This window comes from Chlamydotis macqueenii, chromosome 21 (assembly GCF_036417535.1).
Source record: "Chlamydotis macqueenii isolate bChlMac1 chromosome 21, bChlMac1.mat, whole genome shotgun sequence".
Taxonomy (NCBI): domain Eukaryota; kingdom Metazoa; phylum Chordata; class Aves; order Otidiformes; family Otididae; genus Chlamydotis; species Chlamydotis macqueenii.
This window is the reverse complement of record NC_141576.1, coordinates 4998289-5018927: the sequence shown is the minus strand read 5'-3', so window position 1 is coordinate 5018927 and position 20639 is coordinate 4998289. Positions and strand designations below refer to the sequence as shown.

General features: G+C 42.6%; 1 protein-coding gene across 1 annotated transcript; it reads right to left on the bottom strand.

Annotated features, from left to right (window-relative positions):
* Position 1: 1 nt before the first annotated feature.
* SLC25A33 (solute carrier family 25 member 33) lies at positions 2-19995 on the bottom strand. Its single transcript, XM_086764644.1, has 7 exons — positions 19864-19995; positions 10695-10874; positions 7025-7102; positions 5395-5495; positions 3142-3208; positions 1537-1820; positions 2-571 (listed from the first exon to the last, which is right to left on the bottom strand). Exons 1-7 carry the CDS (start codon positions 19911-19913, stop codon positions 369-371), a joined length of 963 nt encoding a protein of 320 aa, XP_086620770.1. The 5' UTR covers positions 19914-19995; the 3' UTR covers positions 2-368.
* Positions 19996-20639: the final 644 nt, after the last annotated feature.

Genomic DNA, 20639 nt, shown 5'->3' with positions numbered 1-20639 from the left:
AACCAGTTCTTCTGTTTTAATACAGTTTTAATGAACATCAGTCCAAGAGATCACTTGATAGTATGAGGTACATTCCTTGACCGCATATGGCTGTGCTTAAGGAAAAAGACAAACATATACTTAAATTAAATAGTGTAATTTAATTTAGTAGAAGTTTAATTACCATTAAGTTAAAAAAAGTTATAATTAACTATTAACGTTAATGACTTGAGACCTTTCAGAAAGCATGAATCCAAAAGGAAATATCCAGCAGGTGGTCATAGACTTGTAGTTTTTCCACTAGCACTGCCACCTGTATCAGTCTCTTAAAGGACTATTTGTTCAACGAAGAAATTGGTCTACAGTCTGTAACAGGAGTCTTGGCTCTGCTACTTTGCATGGTCTTCTAACAGATACACAATTAACTCATAGGTGGACAACACAATGGCTGTGTTCGGTATCTGCCGGATGAGCTGGGCAAAGAGTCCTCTATAGAAGGCAAGATAGCCTTCTTCACGTGCTACCAGACGTGCTGTCTGAATTAAAGTCTTGTATTTAGTGCCTTCTTCTCGCAGCCGTGTCCGTATGACCTCTGCAGAAAAGTAAAACAGAGCCCAAAGTTAACAAGACTTGAGAAACATGCCATTACCAGGCAAGAGTAAGCAAAACCCAGGGACATTATAGAATCAGAATGGTTTGGGTTGGAAGGGACCTTCAAAGCCCGTCCAGTCCAACCCCCTGCAAGAAGCAGGGACATCTCCAACCAGATCAGGTTGCTCAGAGCCCCGTCCAACCTGGCCTGGAATGTTTCCAGGGATGGGGCATCCACCGCCTCTCTGGGCAACCTGTTCCAGTGCTCCAATTTTTTCCTAATATCCAGTCTAAATCTACCTCCCTCTATTTTAAAACCATTACCGCTCGTCCTATCACAACAGGCCCTACTGAACAGCCTCTCCCCATCTTCCTTGTACCCATTAAACTCTTCCTGTACTAATTGCCTGCCAGCAGTTTCAGCCACAGAACCCTGTACACAATGCCCTCCCGGCAAGAAGCAAAGGTAAAGATGAGTTCCTTTTTATGTGGAATAAATGGATTATTTGCTCATTCAAGCTACTACAGAACTAAACGCTTCAGACACTCACATAATTAATATCGCTCTTTCTGTGTAACCATGATAATAACATTCACATCTATCCAAAAAGAATAACACTGCTCAGCTCACAAATGTTTCCCACCACTTGATCACAGAATCCCAAAGGCTGTGGGTACTCCCCTAGATAAGGCTACTAGGGAGAACAGAAGCATTAGGCATTCAATTTCTTTTTGGCATTTTTTTTTGAGTTGTTTTTAAACTAGGGAGTCCCAATCATCAACTATGTGGCTAACTAGGAATGGTGGGGCCAGTATTGAAAATACCAATGCATATGCACGTGCCACAGTAACATGCATTTGTCCATTCAAACGACTAAGAATTGTACAGCCCTAAACCCCATCATTCGTCTTGGATTACAGGCAACAGCTGTTCTACTGCAGTCATAGATGGAAAAGTTAACATACCATGTGGATAAGCAATACAGGAGGCACAGCCCTTGGAAACAGCAGCAGCAAACATCAGTCCAAAGAAGTTTGTTGAGTTCCTTTCGGTCCCATTAGCAGGAGAAGGGGGCAGCTGGACTTCTTTTAAGTGTTTTTTTAAACTTTCATAAATAGCAAAACAGATAATGGTCTCAGAAATCCCAGCATAGGAGGCAGTCAGGCCCCTATAAAAGCCACGGACACCTTCTGTCTGGTAAACGTATCTAGCACACTGCAAAGCGTTCATTGGTTTTGAACCTCTGACCCTAAAAAACAAACAGAACAGAGCATATAATGAGCCCAGAAAAAGAATTAATATTTTAAAAAACCTCAAGGCTTTCAATAGTTCTTATAACTACAGAAATGGTTCTCCGCTAAGTTTTACTCCAAAAAACTTCTGGAAAGCTGCACAGAGCAGGACTATCATACTAGCAGTGCACACTTGGCTTTGCTAATTCACTAATACATACTTGTAATAATTCTTTCAGCTCAAGTTCTGTCCAGTCTGTCACAGTTCGCACCAATGCTTTAAAAGACAATAAGCATTGGAGAGACACTGCTTTGTGTTAAGCTAGTAATTCCATTTAAAGCCATTTTCAGCAGGCCAAGAGACAGAGGTCTGCTACGTAAGACATGATCTTTCATTTTAAGAGGCAGCACTCAGTTCAAAGGTGCCACCCTGTAAAGCGCCAGAATTAAGTCTTATAAATTATTTACAGGTCGTGGTGCCTTAAAGGATCCTTCTTATCTGACCTAACATGTCCTTGCAGGAAGGAATTTCCATTCTAAGTAGTCACATTCTTAGCAGAGTCCCTTATGGCTTCGATATCCACCAGTGACTGTGAATCACTCGGCTAAAAGGCATTACTGTCAAATTTCCTCTCTGTCTTTAGGAGGTACAAGTTAACAGTAATGCAATGCTGAAGGAAGCAAAAGAACATTAAATCACTGCAGCAGATTCTTATTGCCTCTAGAATGTTGTATGAAACTAATGTGGCTCCATTACCATTTAAAACCATCTCCCTTTCTGTTTACAGCTACCTAGCTGTGTATCAGTAACCGTGGTTCGCTGCAGTAACACACGCAGCTGTATGATCTAGGACCAGTACAAGTGATGTTGCCTAATGGGACACGGACTGCAACCTCATGCTCAGCCTCCCACATGAGCTCTTCTGACCTTTCCATAGCCTCTATTATTGCTGTATCAAAGCACTTCAGTCCTTGATATATTTATCCTCAACATCAACCCCTGAAGTACAGAAGATTCTGTAAGCAGGAATCTCAGAGAAACTTCATGCTATTCCCAACTTTACTTAAGATTTACAGTGAAACCAGAAACTGAACGTAATTCAGTACTCATGGCAACTTCCACATTCTTCTCAATAGAAACTGTGCATCAAACTGAAGTAGAACACACAGAACCCGAACCTTTAGTCTGACCAGGAAGAAGCATCGTCTCATGAAAGGTTGAATTGAGAACTGGGCAAGATCTATCAAAGAGCCATGAGTAAAAACATGAAAGTTCAGTTTTCCAGAGGCTCCCTTAGCCACTCAGTGGCATCCAGTCTCCCTCAACCAGTTACTTACTTTCGCTCCAGTTGCATTCTGGTTTTCACCATCCATATAGGATTCATCAAGGAATTTGTGATAAAGGCTGAAAAAGAGAAAAGAAAACCAAAAGTATAGCTGAATTCAGGCTAGTGTATTGGCATGGCACACATAATACACTTTATACACTGTGCAGTGAGACAGTTTTAGTTACCAGCTCTATCTAGAGGTTTCAAAAGACATGCAGGTGTGTAGCTTACAATCTCTCTCTTGCTAGAGAACCATCTCATGTTAAACCTCAGCAGGCATCAACCAATGGCCTTGGAATTTCTTAAAGGATTCTTCCTTTTTGCACCTATTTTAATATGTACTTCATGTTCCTAAAGACTGCTGTAGACAAGATACCTTCCTTACTGACTGGGTTTTAGAATAATAGATATGAGTGTACCAGTCTTTTGTTTTCCCCAAGCTCTAGGTGGTGCCATTGAGCCATCTCGTTAACAGAAACCACTCATAATTAAGGAGTTTGTTTGGGAAAGATTATTTTTAATGATCACTGGTGACTAAACTAGTGGAGCTCTTCTGCAGTATTTTTCCTACAAGAACAAATTATTTTCCCCATCCTGGTAGGAAAAATACAACATCCTAAAACAATTTGGCTAAAACAGTATCAAAAGTTTGCTGGTGTCTACTAATATTTTTTTTTCTTACATTCAGAGATATTACCATAGCATTACAACATACAAAAAAAGTTAATCCCAAGTTACAGAGCAACAATCTAGAAATATTTCAAAGTGTTGAACAGGAAAAAGTTCCTCTGTAGACAAGGTAAGTTAGGAGCTAGCAAACTCCTGGGATCAAATACTGTGAAGTCTGTCTTCAGCTTTCTCCAAAAGCTGATTTTAAAATACTACCAGTAACATTCAAAGGGGCACTGCCCTTTAGAGATAAGGGCATCAGGTCATGCCACTATTCAGTGTGGCTGCAATACTTGGTATATAGTTGAAAAATCTTAATTAAAGAGACACCCAAGCATGCGTCTATACCAGTTCCATCTGCTTCAGCAATTTTTTTTTTAAGATGTCCTTCAATAATGAATGCGGACAAATCATAGAAGTCTGTTTGCACACAAGAGAAATAACACTACTATAACTCATTCACAAGGGTACTGTTAGACCTGTAGGAAGTGCTGAGGCAAAAAAAGTATCGCTGCACTGTCTATTGGATACGTTAGCACACATGCTAAGGCCAGAGCAAGTGGATTTCCAGCTCCACCAGCGTGCCTGCAGTCAAACTGTCTTATTACTTCAGGCAGTGTTCATAACCAGTAAGGCCCAGAAATCAGGAGCGGCAGGCCTGCACAAGTTACGAAGCAGGCAACTGCCTGTTTACCAAAATGTACAAACCATACGTAGAAGCATCTCTCTACTTGGCTTTTCTGCAAAGTCTTACATTCTTCTTCTCCACCTCCTGAAATACTTGAGAATGACTTTTTGAAAAGGTATTCAAGGTTTCCTATAACTAAATTACATAACGAACACATGCAATACCTTTATAATAAACTCTCTGGACTGCACTGATACTTGGCTGTTTACGCGTACTACATGCTACAAAAGGGCAGATTCACTTTTGTAGTAATGCTATGAAACACCAACTTACGCTCTTTAGAGAGTGTGTTCCTTAACAGTCTCCAAAGCAAGCTTGCCAAGTACTCTTGTCTGTTTGTTTCTGAGAGAACAAGATGTTTCCAGCCTCACAGATTTTATTTTTAAATAGTCTCTGAACTTTGGCTCATTAGAAATGCCTTTTACATACTGTTGTTTCTTGAACTCAGTCACCTCTCCTCATCTCACCTTTTTACAGAGATCATGGCTAGATATGTTTCTTAGAAATAATATCTTTCTATACTTGCAATAAGTTCTTCTATTTTCTGGCACATACAACCTCAAATTAAGTGTACATTTTCAGAATGCGCCACATGCTGGCCTCTGTACTCATTCATATACCACAATTACCCAGAGCTGTCAGCCAAGACTGGTCTGTTAGCCTAGGCTCTGTACAGACAGGCTGGAAGTCCAGTCTTTGCCTTATGATTCATTCTATTTGTTTCCTAACTATTAAGAGGGATAGAAGAAGTCTTGTAGCAACAACAGCTTGGAATAAATACTTTAAAGAATTAAGGTGCATCTCAGAGCACACAGATACCGATGCACGTATGTTGCTGTTGGCAAGGGGCTGGACACTGGAGACCATTGCTGCAGACCACAAGGAAGATGAATTACAAATACATACCTGCAGAACCTGCAGAACAGATGTGCACAATGTTGCTGTTGGGCACAAAAATGCCATTAAATTGCTCTTTGGCTTTGGAGTAGCATGCAAAATAGACAGCTCTGTGGGAGGGAAAAAAAAAAAAAAAAAAAAGAAGAAAAGCAATGTAATATACAGAATGTCAAAGCAGACATTACTATTCTCCCCACTCTGGAAAAACAAGACTTTCTCTCCAAAGAGGACTCCACATGGCTGCTTCCATCTACACGGACATTGGCTTTTTTTTTTTTTTTTTTCCTTTTTCTTTTCTTCTTACATTACAGTGCTACTATTTGAATTGACACCCACAGGGTAGAAAGACTTTTCTTTCACACGAAGTCTGAGATGGGAGACAACATGGTCTTGCAGACAAAGCACGTTAGATTGGATACCTACACCAGCTCTAACACACTCTGTAAACTTGGGAGTGTCACTTTTCAACCTGACCTGGAGCCTATGTTTTCCATGAATTTGTTCAGCACTGTAACTGTGTTGGCAGCACTTCATGCTTTAAACACTTAACTCTGGACTGAAATGAAAAAGTCTTACACACCTCAAATCCCTACATACATAGGAAAACAGGAAGCTCCGATGATCTCCAGAAGTCACTATGATGAGTAAGAAGCTGTCTGAACCAAGCATGTTCAGATCACAGCTCCTTGACGTGAACTGCTAAAGAAAGGCGGATTTTTGGTAGCTACAATTTGATTATTTCCAGAAGGGACCTTATTCCAATCTTATGGAAGAATACAAAGGAACACAAAAGACAGCATGAGTGACTTGCATGAAAAAGCAGGTGGTCTTGGATTCAGATCCCTGCTGCAAAGATTACCTGTACAGAAAAAGGATTCTCCACTTTCAGGGGGAACATCGTACCTACTAGGCAAGAGGCCAGAGAGGAAGTACACCACTCCAAGTTCCTTTTTAATGGGTTCAATTTCAGGCAGAGAACACCTGCCAATTTTCTGATTGCTAACAAGTTTTAATGTTTGCTAGGCACAAAGATCTTCAGCCCAGCCAAAAATGGGACTGTCATAGGCACACGTGGAAATCATTTAGGTGCCTGTAAAACTTCCAAATACAAACTAACTTTGTAGCTACTTTTATTATTGCTGTTCAGGAAAAGAAAAAAAAAAGACACACACAGAGCTTTGAGGTTATGTGACAGCAGCTTGAGTTTTTCATTTGAGAAGAATTTAGGCAATCAAGGACCAGATAGGTACTCCTCCCCTGGCATCTAGCTCCTACTCAATGTCTGGCAAGCACTTTTATGTATTTGCAGGGAAGTTGCAGGTTATATTAGGAAAATGCAAATAGTAATCCCACAGATTTTTCTGCACCACTTTATCTTGTTTTCTCAAGCAAACAATAAGTGGTTCTTGCCATGACTTGGAATTTAAGAGCCTTATTTGATCTGCACCTTCCAGTGGTATACAAGTGTAAAGCACATTTTTAGAACTATTTCCTGGTATGTATATTGTGCTGTATACATGCACAAATCTCAGTTTAGAGATGGGATAACTTTATGACCTATTATTTCGAATCAGGAATGCACTGCAACATTTGGGTTGATACCTTAAATGTGTCTTTTAGCAATAGTTTAACTATTTACCTTGATGGTGCAACTCCAACCAAGTTTGGACCCAGCCCTCGGAAGAGTGACCTTGGTCCTTCTTTTTGCAGAATTGACCTGAAAATAAAAACAAACAAGGGGGGGTAAAAAAGGATAGTATTTGGGTTAAAAGTTACGTTTCCTGTTCTGTCAGACAGTCAGTCAAAAGAACTGTACAAATGCAGTATTAACTGTGAAGCTATTAGCTTTCAAGCTACATAATATACTTGAAAATTAGCAGAGTTTTACACTACTGAATAAAAGCCACTATACCATAAAACTTCAGCGCACTACAGGCAAACGTGTGTCGTACGGCACAAGATTATAATTTCCATTCTTTGAAAGCTGTCAGGAATTGAAGTTTCATAGAGAATCCAATAACAGTTGGCTCCAATCAACAAAGAATATTTTTTGCATTCTCTGTATCTAAGTAATTCAGGAGTTTGCTTCCTGTACAGAGACATGAAAAAAAGAAATAATTTTCTCCTTCACAATTACCTTGTCATGTGTTTTTTCCCCAGAGTGAAAGTTGAATGCGGCAAGCTATGTCTCTCAGGTAGTTCAGGGATATCTGGTTTTGAGGGCATTCAAAAGAATTCACATCATCTTTCTCAAGTAAACTCCAACTACAGAGGTGCTGCTGTGAATCACTGTCAAGACTGGACTTCGTGATCACCAAATGATGCTTTCCTGCAGTTCTGCAATTGCTACAGCCCAGGTTTCCAAGGCCATTTCCAGTCATCTTCCCTCACACCTTAGAAGGCACACTGGGCTAGGACTTCTCTGAAGAAGATAAACTGTTTAGGCAGCTTTCCCAGCAACTACCTTGCTGAAGTGCTTCATTAAAAGTGACTGATCTTACAAATTTCTTGCACTACTAACAGCGGACATATTTACAAGGACTAAAACAACAGCCAAACACTAGTGAACAGCCAAGTATTTACCAGTGAAAGCCAGATATAGTCCAGTAATAACTGGGATTTCAGTGCACAAGCTGTTAGACAGAAGCCCTCTTAACTCATCACGTGAAAACCATGCAAGAAAATACAGATAACCCCAGGCTCCATGGGTAGTTCACGTGCACCTGTTTGAACTTCCAGTTCTTCAGAATTTGCTTTCCAGGTCATTAGCACTGTTGGGAATGTTCCCCACAGATTCCAAAACCAAGTTCATTAGAAGAAGATATAGGAGCTTCTGAAACACTTTTTCTGCAGTAGAGTTGAACTTTCTGCGTAAACTTCAGGGCTGACTGTCTCCAAGGAGACACATCCACCAACTACTTGTTCTTTGTCACTTAACAGTCACGACTGCAGATTCCAGCTGGGGTGACTCATCAGAATCTTAAATGGATTAGACAAAAACAGCCTGTCCTTCTGGAGTGCTTTCTATTCAGCAGTAGGCCTAACATGCCCTCCTGAGTACCTACTTTCTTTCTATTTACAGCAGTTAAGGGGTCTTCATGCTCAACACCTTTAACTCTTACAGAGCAATTTTATATGCAGGGCTCTAATGGCTGCTTCTTTAGCCATACAATTTTCCCAAATCAGAAGGCCCAGGTCATATCCAGTTTGGCAATGCATGCATGACCAGGACTGAGAAGGGATGGAAGAGTAAAAGCAAGAGACCTAACTTCACTTCTTTCTTCAAACATTCTTCATAGATGCTGCCTGCAAGGGAGTGACAGCATAAATATTTTGCTCTCACTTCTGAAGTCTTCCGACGTAAGCAGGTCGAAAACTTGGTGATACCTGTAGCTGAGCAATTCCTGAAGTGAAATGAAATGAGGTCACAGTCACCAAATTTAATGAATTTAATAAATATATTAAAAGGCTGACCCTATTTTAAACCATTTCCTCTCTCCCTAAAGAAAAAAGACAAACTTAGAAAAAGATGGGCAGAGTGAATGAATTAAGAGCCTTGTGCCTTGAAGTTTTTAATTCCTTTAGTTACAGCTGTCTAAAGTCAAATGCTGCAAGGCAAAAAGACAGCTAGGGAAAGGAGAAGAAAATCAAAGGCAACTGGCACTACCTTACATTTTCAGTCACGAATTGCTCTAGACTCACCTCTGAATAGACAAAGAAATGTTTGGCAGGGGAAAGAAGCACTGTTTACAATACAGAAACTCAACTCCCAGAATGACTCTAGCCAGATAGTTCTGCAGAGAATTTGAATTAGCACTGTACTGTTATATAACTGCAGCTTCTCCCCAGGCAATCTGCCAAGCGTGTTGGCCTTACATAAAATCATTCAACTTGCTTTGATAGTCATTATTTTCTTTGGCATTTCTGCTACCTGATCTAAACAGGACCTCTCTGCATCACCCTGGGGTGTCCAATGATCCAAATAAACTCAATTAATTTGCATGAGGTCTGAAGTCACAGAGATTTGGACTTCAGAGCTGCTGGTAAAACTGTTCAGCAATTGTAAGCTAGATTATTTCACATTTCCTCCTCTTCATGAACACACATCTGAAAAGGGAACAGCTGGAGCATCAACTGCTGCAGTGTGAAGCACACAGAAGGCTTTTAACAGATTGTAATAATGCAGGTGTAGACAGGACTGATGCGTAATAATAATTGGCAAAGATAACATCTAACAGTAAACAGAGGAGAGCTCATTAAGTCAGGTACGGCTGAGGAAAAGATATAAGCTTCCAAGACCCTACCAGACATATTTTAGAGAGACTGCTTTTGCAAAAAGTGTCCTTCCCCCACTCCCATAAGTTTTAGTTATAAATCATCCGCAGAAGAGTGCAGACAAGCATAACTTAAAATATATGGGAACACAGAATTCCGGAAGTCATCTGGTTCAAACTCCTGCTCAAAGCAGGGCCAGCTTCAAAGACAGACCAGGGGCTGACATGCAGCACTAAGTGCAGAGAATCAGAAACCTTCTTACAATCCTGGTCCATTGTGGTGAAGGAAAGGCTACAGGTTCACTTTTGTATGATGCTCCAAAGAGAAAGCGCTTCAAGAGAGGAATTCAAACTGCCCTCCATCAAACAGACAAATAGCATGGGCAGCAGTAGCAACACGTATCTCTACTAGCTACTCAAAGCAAACAGGAAATGGTTCCAAGAAAAAGAAAAAGATAGCATATATGGCTTATTCAGTCCTTCAATCATTTGCCAAGAATTGGCCCCAGCTAGTAAGGATTACCTGTTTGAATGCTCAAAGAAGACAATAAACGTGATTATTCCCAATAACAGACAAAGATGACACCTCTCAGTATTGAAAAAGAGAAAAAGCCCTGTCCTCCAGAATATTTTCTATGATAGTTCCCACAAGCTAAGGCATATCAAGAGTTTACAGTATGTCCTGTGTATTGCTCCCTAGGAATTCATAACTACCAAGAAGCCTAGACGTGAGGAGACAATTTGAAAATAACACCTCCAGACACTTATTCAAATCAATTCACTTGGGAAATTTTCTAAGTGGTAGAAACAAATTTCTGTGGAAGTTCAAAGGAACACTCTGGAGTCCTGAATATGTATGTGTTTTTAAAAGAATAATTTATCTTTCTACTGCTGAAGGCAAAAGCCCAACTGACACAAATCCTTCCAGTGCAAGTCTGGAGCAAAATTTACATTCCTCTGTTTGCACAGAGGAATTGAAAGTCAGATTGCTGGTGCCAAGCAACACTGAATAACGGGAGGAGCAGTACTACTCACTTGAGAACACTAAAGAGTCCAGGTGATACAGACGTTTGCCTGACCATTCCTTCACCACTGATGGTCCCCAGCTGGACTTGTGGGTAGTAGACAGCCCGGAAGGCTAGCTTTGAAGATTGGAGCCTAGTCTTTATTACCTCTAAGGGACATGTAAAGATGGCACCAACTGTTCCTCCGCATCTGTAAAATACAATTTAAACAGAAGATAAGAGTCAGGAAAACATAGCTAGACAGATGTGTTAAATCACAGCAGGGTGTATAAATAAAAGCTGAAGGCTTGTCTCCAGTTGCTCCGCATTATAGACGAATTATTAGGAAGCAGGGCAGTTTTGGCATTAGGCAAGGGAGACTGTTCTCAGGTCCTGGGGGAGGGGAAGAGAAACAGTTACAATGATCACGTGTAGTGATGAGATCGGTAAACACAAAGATGATACCCAGTACTAATAAAAAAATCCCTGACTGACCGTTTGCTGATCCCATGTTCTGCCAGGACTTGGAACTCTGCCTGTAAAAACTTTAGAGGCATCCATGTTTCAGAGGTTGTTGTCCTAAAACAGACATACTCTTGGATAGATTTTTCTTATGGGAAGCAGGAAGCTGGCAGATGAGAACAAGCCACTGGGGATTAGGACACTATAGAGTGAAAACACAGCAATATAATTCTTCACCATTTCAGTACTTAGGATTAAAACAGCTGTCTACAAAAGTGGCAAATATCAAAACCTCGCTAACTTAGGTCCTCTTAAAAACAACGGGTATCAATTACTTTTTTAGAGGTGAGGGGAAGGAAGCTGCAAGGATGAGAGAAAGGGTGGGAAAACGGAGTCACAGGACAGAAAGGCTACTAAAGAACTGAATTCCCATACTCTGATAACAGAAGGACAAAAATAAAATACTATACACCAACACATGTGTGCGTGTGTATATACATACAAATACAGACACACACACATATATAAAATACATATAAAGAAGAAATAATTGACCCTATAATAGGCACATACTCATCTTAACGCAGTCAGACTGAGTCTCAGAAAAAGCACACCGGGCCAAGAATATAAGGTGTACGAGTCCTCATTTTCATTTTAATCAGTGACCTGGAAAGTGACTGGTCAAACCATTTCTCTCTCTGCTGCTGTTCCTCTTTGGTAATTCAACGGTCCTTCTGTCAAACTTCACAATTAAACATAACGTTGAAATTGGCTAACAGGCACTACACCTAAATTCTTTTAATCAAACACATTGTGATTTATGAAGACTTAACTAAATATTTCATTTTTTTTCCAAGGGCATTTACTACAACTGAACCTCTTGACTAGGAAATATTTCATTTGTTTACCCAAGTGTCAAAGCGTGTGACTCTTACAAAAACTTGTCTTTTCTATTTTCCTTAGAAAACACCATGAGTCAACAACTTAACTCTCTTTGATGTGAATGTGAAATTGTAATTTAAGTAATTTTCCAAGAAAAGGAAATGAATTTTTAAGAAAAATCCTATCCTTTGTCTTGCATATAAAAAAAAAGCATTGCTAGCTAGAGTCTTAAGAAGCTGGGATGCACTAATTTGGGAACAAAGATCCATAAAAGGACATTAATAAAGGTAATAGTGCATATTTTCTAAAGTCCCACCTACAGATGAACTACATGAACAATGTGTCCTTGCGGCCCAGAAGGCCAACCACATCCTGGGCTGCATCAAGAGGAGCGTGGCCAGCAGGTCGAGGGAGGTGATTCTCCCCCTCTACTCTGCCCTGGTGAGACCCCACCTGGAGTACTGTGTCCAGTTCTGGAGCCCCCAACACAAGAAGGACATGGACCAGTTGGAGAAGGTCCAGAGGAGGCCACGAAGATGATAAGAGGGCTGGAGCACCTCTCTTATGAGGACAGGCTGAGAGAGTTGGGGCTGTTCAGCCTGGAGAAGAGGAGGCTCTGGGGAGACCTTAGAGCGGTCTTCCAGTACCTCAAGGGGGCCTACAAGAAAGATGGGGAAAGGCTGTTCAGTAGGGCCTGTTGTGATAGGACGAGGAGTAATGGTTTCAAAATATAGGGAGGTAGATTTAGATTGGATATTAGGAAAAAATTTTTTACAATGCGAGTTGTAGAGCACAGGAACAGGTTGCCCAAAGAGGTGGTGGATGCCCCATCCCTGGAAACATTCAAGGCCAGGTTGGCCGGGGCTCTGAGCAATCTGACCTGGTTGGAGATGTCCCTGCTCCTGGCAGGGGGCTTGGACTGGATGACCTTTGAAGGTCTCTTCCAACTCTAACCATTCTATGATTCTGTGATTTTACTAGGACACTCATTTTTTAAACACAAGGAAAATGGTAACTAAAGAATGGCAGAAAAATCCAAGCTGTAGATACATAATAGTTTAGAAATGCTTTATCCAGCACAGCTTATTTTGCTTGCTGAACAGTACATTTTATATCAAACAGTAACCATTCTTTGCCAAAACCCTGAAGCCCCTGCACTTGCACTAACAGCCTGGCCACCCTGGCTGTACAAGCACAAAAATGAAGGTTCTTTAGAAGGTTCAAAAGGACAGCTCAGCCCACACGGCCGGGGAATACAACTTCCTCATTACAGTTTTCATGTTTGGCCAGATTCCATCCAAGTATATGAGCCCAAACACTATGCTTTTCAGATACAAACACATCCAACAGAAGAAATTGTGTTTCACTCAGACTGGCAATATCATTTAACAGCATGCTTCAATGTGTTTCTCCTTTAAGTTCTTGCTTCTTCCTCTTCCCTGCTGAAAAGGGAAAAAAACCTAAACTAGGGACAATCCATACATCCAAAGTGACAGATACTGTAAGAAAGAGCTCTGCCTTCATCCCTTTTAAACCACTTATGGTTTGACTGTGGAATAAAATCACAAAGTTGTTCAGGGAACCAGGCACACGGCAGCTGAAGTTGTGTCATTTGGCTCAGAGATGACAGTGTTCACAGAGACCTTATCAGGCCTCTGATTATTTTGTGTACTGAACCAGGGCTTGGACACAAGCTTTCAGTTGTGTCAATACTACTCAGGAGGACACCGCTTCAGTGTATCCTTGTCTGTTTTGTCAGATGCATCTCACATTGCTCACATTTCTCTGAAATTTGATCTTGGGGGGGGGGGGGGAAAAAAAGAGAGGTCACGAATGGCTTCTCCAGCAAAACTTTTCCTGTTCCCACAGCTCACACTGTAACTCAGAGCAGCAACTGTTTTGAGGATCCCTCTTGCAGATCCCCACTGCCACCTTTCCTACAATGCATACCAATACAGACAAGTATGTATAATTAACACCTGACTAATCAACACACTGAAGAGAAATTGCAAGTCTGTGGGAACTCGATGAAGAGAATTTGATTGTCTTCATTTCCAATTCATTTATCTACCAGCGCTCCACTACTGTGTGTTCTGTCTTTAGTCCTCATTTATTTCACATTTATGAACATTAAAACAACACTTTCAGAGTAACAACCCATGAATTCGGAATACTGAAACTCCGTTGGCAGTCTCTGAACTGCCAGCTGCTCAGTCTAGAGTGACACACTGCCATAGAAGTTTTTAGCCTCTCTGGCATAATCCCTTCTGCATCAGCTGTCTTCTTGCCTTCCTAGCCCACTTCTTGCCTTTCATCCTTTTAGTCTAATAATCTAGTTAATTTATGCAGGCTTTAATATTGAAGTACTTGTGGAAATGCATGTGTAATCCTCCGATACTCAACACAATGAGTTAATATCTGCATCACCAGTTTGAACAGCTCAGGGTTTATGTTGTCAGTGTGACATTTAAGAAAAAAGCATTATTTAACAGAGCAATTCTGAGAACGCCAACAGGGTGCATACACTGTGTCCCAAAATACGCAGCACATAGTTCAAGTCAGGACTTTGATGTATTGGCCAGCTTCTCAGATGAGTTTATTTTCCTCCTCATGGGAATTCTATGCATCATACCCTGGTGTTGCTCTATTCCCTGGAAAGATGGCTGAAAAACAACACACTGTGCATAAAAGAAACACTCTGTATTCCTAGGGTGTTTCAAATGCCTACATCTGGGAAGAAAGGAAAAACAACCAGCCTTCCTCAGCTACATAAACAGCCATAAACCCTGAAAGAATCAGACTATGGATATACAGCCAGACAAATTTAATTTGGGAAAATCTTATGCTGCAATCAAGGCAAAACCTTCAAGTCTTCATACTGCTTTGAGTTGGGGGTGGGGGTTTGATTCATCAGTGCAGAACTACAGTTCCAGAGACGTTAAGCAGTGTTTACTGCACTAGCCTCTTGCAAAAATCCCCAAACAATGTCTAAATCTGTCCTTAATCAAAAGACAGAAGCCTCCCCAGAAACAAAACACAATGGTAGAGTATCTTTAACAGGACACGTGGCAAGTAGATAACAAGAGGTTCCCAGCTACGCTCCGCACGTATCACAGATACAAAATCTCTGCAGTGTGAGACACCCAACAATTCATCAGCTTCGGCCTGTTGCTTCTTGCCAGAAAAACAGTATTTGTACTTCAGGCTTTGAATGCCTCCTCTAGTTACATGATGGGCCAGGCATTTATTGCCATCAGAGCAGTAAAATACAGTTCTCTGCTTTGTGATGTCCAAACAAAGGAAATAAGGAAACTCTCGGTCTGAGAATATGAAACATCATTTGCGTTTATGGAGATCATAGAATCACAGAATGGTTTGGGTTGAAAGGGACCTTTAAATGCCATCCAGTCCAACCCCCCTGCAAGGAGCAGGGACATCTCCAACCAGATCAGGTTGCTCAGAGCCTCATCCAACCTGGCCTGGAACGTTTCCAGGGAAGGGGCTTTCACCACCTCTCTGGGCAACCTGTTCCAGTGTTCTACAACTCGCATCGTAAAAAATTTTTTCCTAATATCCAATCTAAATCTACCTCCCTCTATTTTGAAACCATTACTCCTTGTCCTATCGCAAGATACACCATGTACTATATATTAAGAGCTGCAGAAAAATTATTTACTTCCATAAAAAGATAATACTGTTTAAAAAACATGTTAAGGATGTAAATCTCTAAATCCAATTCTGATTTTTCTCTTGCTGCCAGCTTTCTAGCTCTACAACATCCACCCCCCATACGCCAATGACTTGCATTTGAAATAAACTGTCAGCACCCACTAGCACAATTGATACAGATGCCAGAATCTTAATTAAGAGCAGAGCTTACTTCATCTGCCCTAGATTTAATCACTCAGCAATATTCTTAATACAAACAACAACACAATGCTGTATGTTAAAGGAAGTTACGCGAAATAAAAACAAACCAAAAAAAGTATCCAAACCTTTAATGATCTTTCAGTAGTGCACCACTGACTTGACCAAGATCATGGGCAAAGATGACGAGCTGCCTGGTTAGAGGAATCATAACTTACAACCCAGCCTGACACATTTTGCTGTGTAAGCATTTGAAACTACCTCTTCCTCCCCAAAGGACAACACTACTCTCAACATTTAACAGTGAATTTTTGACAGGAGTGAAGTGAAACACTTGCAAGAGAAGTATTACTGCAAATAGTCTGGCAACTATACTTAACGGGCCACTTTAAGATCCAGGTTGACAAGTAAATGTCAATTCACGCTTCATGGATAGCACCACATACGGCTTTAAATGTCAAAATACACTCTGGGAAATCACTTGGTGCGACTGACTGGATCCCTCTGACGGACTCAGAAGCCTGTAGAGCTCCCCAAACACAGCTGTGAGACTGTGAATGCAGGGATACAGCTAAACCACGGCACTAACAGTGCAGAGTATTAGCTGATTTCCTGGCTGCTGACACAGGATCATGCCCGTGAAGGCAGATACGGAAATCCCAAAGTGAGCATTATAGTCACAGCAAGTGTGGTGAGTTTTAAACAAGATGAATTTAATTCCGTTTTTCTAAAATGTGCCGCATGCTCTAGCATGACATATATAGCATAAACAGCAAAGCAGGTTATATCTTTGATATTTTGTTACTGCATCTCAAGACTGTAAACAAAACAAGTGGCTGCATTCTCAGATGCCACAGGAGACTGAGTATGAAAACAATACAGACTGTTCCTAATGCCTTAATTTTCACCGCCTTCAATAAATTTCCAGCTAATAACATTATCACCAGGTACGGATATTCCTATAAGCACTGTTACTGTGTTTCTTGAGCTGATACGCTGTTGGTGAATTACAGAATGCACGTAAGAACCTAAACTCGGTAGAAGGCTGGAAGAGTGTCAACGTCATCATCAGCTCTAGCCGTCCTGGACCACGCACAGCATAGCAGACATATACTTCAGGTGAAGACTGCTTCTCTCCATTTTACAAATGGAAACATTATTTCCCAAATGGTTTGTCAGCCTTAGCACATTACTTAACATCTGTGGGAGCAGTATACCAGTCCCTCTCCTCACAACTCGCTGGGTTACTAATTTGAGGAGTAACTTTGCTTCAGTTCTGTGACCTGTACTAAACATCCAGGTAAAGGCAGGCCAAATTCAACATTTCATGCAAGGCTCTCAGCAACCTAGTGCATCAAACACCTCTTGGCTGCAACTGAGACAATCAACCTATGACCATGGAGACAGAAGTCACTATGCCCTCAACTCAAAGCAGCTTGACATCACCAACCTTCCCAATGTATGCTTCCAACTCTTTTATAGGTGGCTTAAGCAAGCTTTGGTATCTAAGGCTGCTTTTCAGAGCCACGGGAGCAAGCTTTATGTCACAAAACAACTCATTTATTATAATAGGGCTCTCTGAAAGAAAGCGCAAAGGTAAAGGTATTTGAAGGACCGAGGAAGGACCTCAACAGAGACTATTACTCAAGCACTAACACACTAACAATTCTTTCTAAAATTTCTTTGATAATGTAATAGATGTAGCAAAATATATCACAGCTCCTTTAACCAGATTTTACTGAGCAGGCATCCTTTACAACTGCTACTACTAAAAACCAAAATGCTTAAGGCAGACATGGCACGGAGCCTCATACCGAACATGATTTGGGTTTCTCACTTGCCTGTTGGCTGGCTGGTCCAGCACCCCTCCAAACACATCACATATTTCCTACGACATTTCTCACATGCAGAGAAAGGTGTTTTAATAGCTTGGGCAACAGTTCAAAACTGATGTTCCATTTCTTGTTCTATCCAGTTAGACCTAGGAAGTCTGTATTTCTTCGAAAAGCAGAGATAATAGCATTAGTAGATACGTACACACACAAGATATGGAAGTTCAGGGCCTTGAACGGGGAATTGCTCTGAAAATGAACGGGATGGTGGGTGTGTGTGTGGTGGATCAAACACTCCAGCATTGGCTGGTGCATGAGCAGACTAAATTTGCTGTCTCATTTTCCTTTCTGTAATGTCACAGCAAGATAAATGACAGCACACTTCTCCACATCTCTGTAAATAATAAGATGTGCAGAACAAGAATCAAGTCCAGCAATGAACATTTAAAGGCCTGTATGCCTCCAAAGACCACCTCTTTCCTCTGTGCTGTATTTTCATCGCTGCTTTAGAAATAGATCAATCTTATTATACCACAGTGGTCACAGGGACATTCCCTGTTGCGTTTCCATTCCTGCCCCCACTGCTCTCTGAAAAACATATCAGACCTGGTGACTTCCCAGGCATGCTGCACAAAACGGTCGTTTACTAGGATCCTCAGAGAAGGCAGAAGCTACATAAAATGAGTAAGGAAGATGCTGATCACCCAGTACTAAATTAAAACACTGATGATTTTTAAAATTCCTATTTATTTATAGGCCACTGAGTTATGTGAGGACACCTAGAGTTCTCGGTAGGAATTGTAGTATCCAAACAAGTTGCATGTGTACATTCAGGTCCAGTTTCTGACACAGGCTCCAGGTACCACACCGATGCAAGTGGCAGCGGAGAAGAAAGGGCTTAAAACTGCACACAGCATTCAAGTCAGCAGAAGATGGGCAGTTTCTTTGAAAAAATTAGCTTTGCTGGGTTTAATATTCTATTAAATGAACCTACTGCTCCAGAGATCTGTCAGAGGAGACTGAAGTCTCCTGTTTAGCAACAGAAGAAACAATGGTCTACTATTAAACAGATTTAAACTAACAACAGATTTCATGTTGGCTTCCTAACAATTGTCAGCTGACAAGCACTTCAGAATATTCTCCTACTTAGACAGTTTAAGTCACTAAAAAACCCCTAAAATAAAAGATTTCTGATGAGAACAAAAGTGCATACAACAGGACTTAGTATCTGCATAACATGATTTTAAGAAGTTTTTATTTACACCATAAAATTATCTTACTGGACTACCATTGAAATTACTGTAACAAGTTAATTTAAAAGGCTTTTGGGGAGAGTTGGTGGTTTGTGGGCTGGGTGTAGTTGTTATTTAGGGTTACAAAACAACAAAAATAAGAAGTCTACAACTCCTTGCAAGAACTTACAAGAAGTGGTCTGGAATGCCAGGTCACTTCCTCAGAAGTACCAGGACTTTCTCTAACTCTCCCTTCCCCACTCCTTTTCCCTTTTTGGAGTACTTGCTTTTCAGTATAATTATATGGATCAGGCACTTACAGAGCCTCCACTATGACCTGTCACCTACACAGAGCTTATTGAAGCGTTGGGCAAATAGGTTCCTTCACAAAATCAAGCAACAGACCATCAAAACGCACAAAGCCTGCTGTCTGGACAATGCTTTGTGGATGACATCCCTCAGCCCCTGCCCGAGTCAGCAGGAGCCACACAGGAGGGCAAGATTTAGTGTTTCATTTAACAGAGCTGGCCACCGCAGCGATGTAAGATTTTGAAATCACATATAGCTAGATGTCCCAGCAGCCCAGAGCTGACCTCAACCCGCACCGTGATCCCTCCTCACCCGTCCTGCTGGCCTCGCTGAGGATGTCTTATCTAATTCGGGAAAGGCCTCGCCTCCTTCACCCGGACAGCGAGGGGAGAAACCGTAACGGGTGCCAGAGGGCAGGCGGGTTTGTCGGGGAGACGCTGTCCCCGCCTGTTTCCCCGTTGCCAGCCGGCAGCCGAGGGGAGGGAAGGCCGCGGGTCGCCCCTCACCCCAGGCAGCGGCCGGGCAGCCCGGCAGGCCTCTCCACCGCGGCCGCAACCCGGCCGCAACCCCACCGCCCGGCCCGGCCCGGCCCTCCCGCCGCGGCGGCCGCACTCACCCCCCGGCGAAGAGGTGCAGCAGCGTGTTCTCCTGCGGGGCGCCCGCCATGATGCCGCCGCCGCCGCCAGCACCGGCTCCGCCAGCGGCAGCTACAGGCGGAGGCCGGGCTGCGGCGCGCACGTGACGCCGGCGGCCGGCGTGTGACGCGTGGAGCGGCCGCGCGTGACGTCACCGCGGGCAGCCCCGCCCCCCCGTGTGGGCGCGGCGGGAGGGGCGGGGCCTCAGCGTCGGCGGGAGGGCGCGGCAGAGCCCGCAGGGCCGGCGGGGTGGTGGCGGGGCCTTCGTCCGTGGCCCGCTCGTCCCCTCGGGCCTTGTAGCCGGAAACAAGATGGCGTGGGGGGCGCGGTGTCTTTAGGAACAGGGATAGCGTGTTGTTCGTGTGCCCGGTCACCGCGTACGGACAGTACCTCCGTGGAGTCACCAAGCTGGCTCCTCAGAGCGAACCTGCACTGTGTGGGAGCCAGTGCTAGAGCTCAGGTGCGCTTTGGGCGCACGATTTTAGGCGCATAGCTGCACTCAGGTGCAGAGCTAAGGTGAGCCAGCACACAGAGCTGGCAGCTCAGGCTGAGGCCTCGGTGGTGTGAGCCACAGGCACGCACAGTTCCATCGCCGTACAACGCATCTGCTCTGGCAGCTACGCCTCGTCGCAAATCTGCTGGCCTTTCATGTGAACCGCACGCTGCAAGGGTGCGCGGGGTAGGCAGCTTATTTTGCTGAGGCCCTGCAAAAAGAGCGTAGATGTGCCAAAGGGGCTGATGGCACGGACGCAAGGAA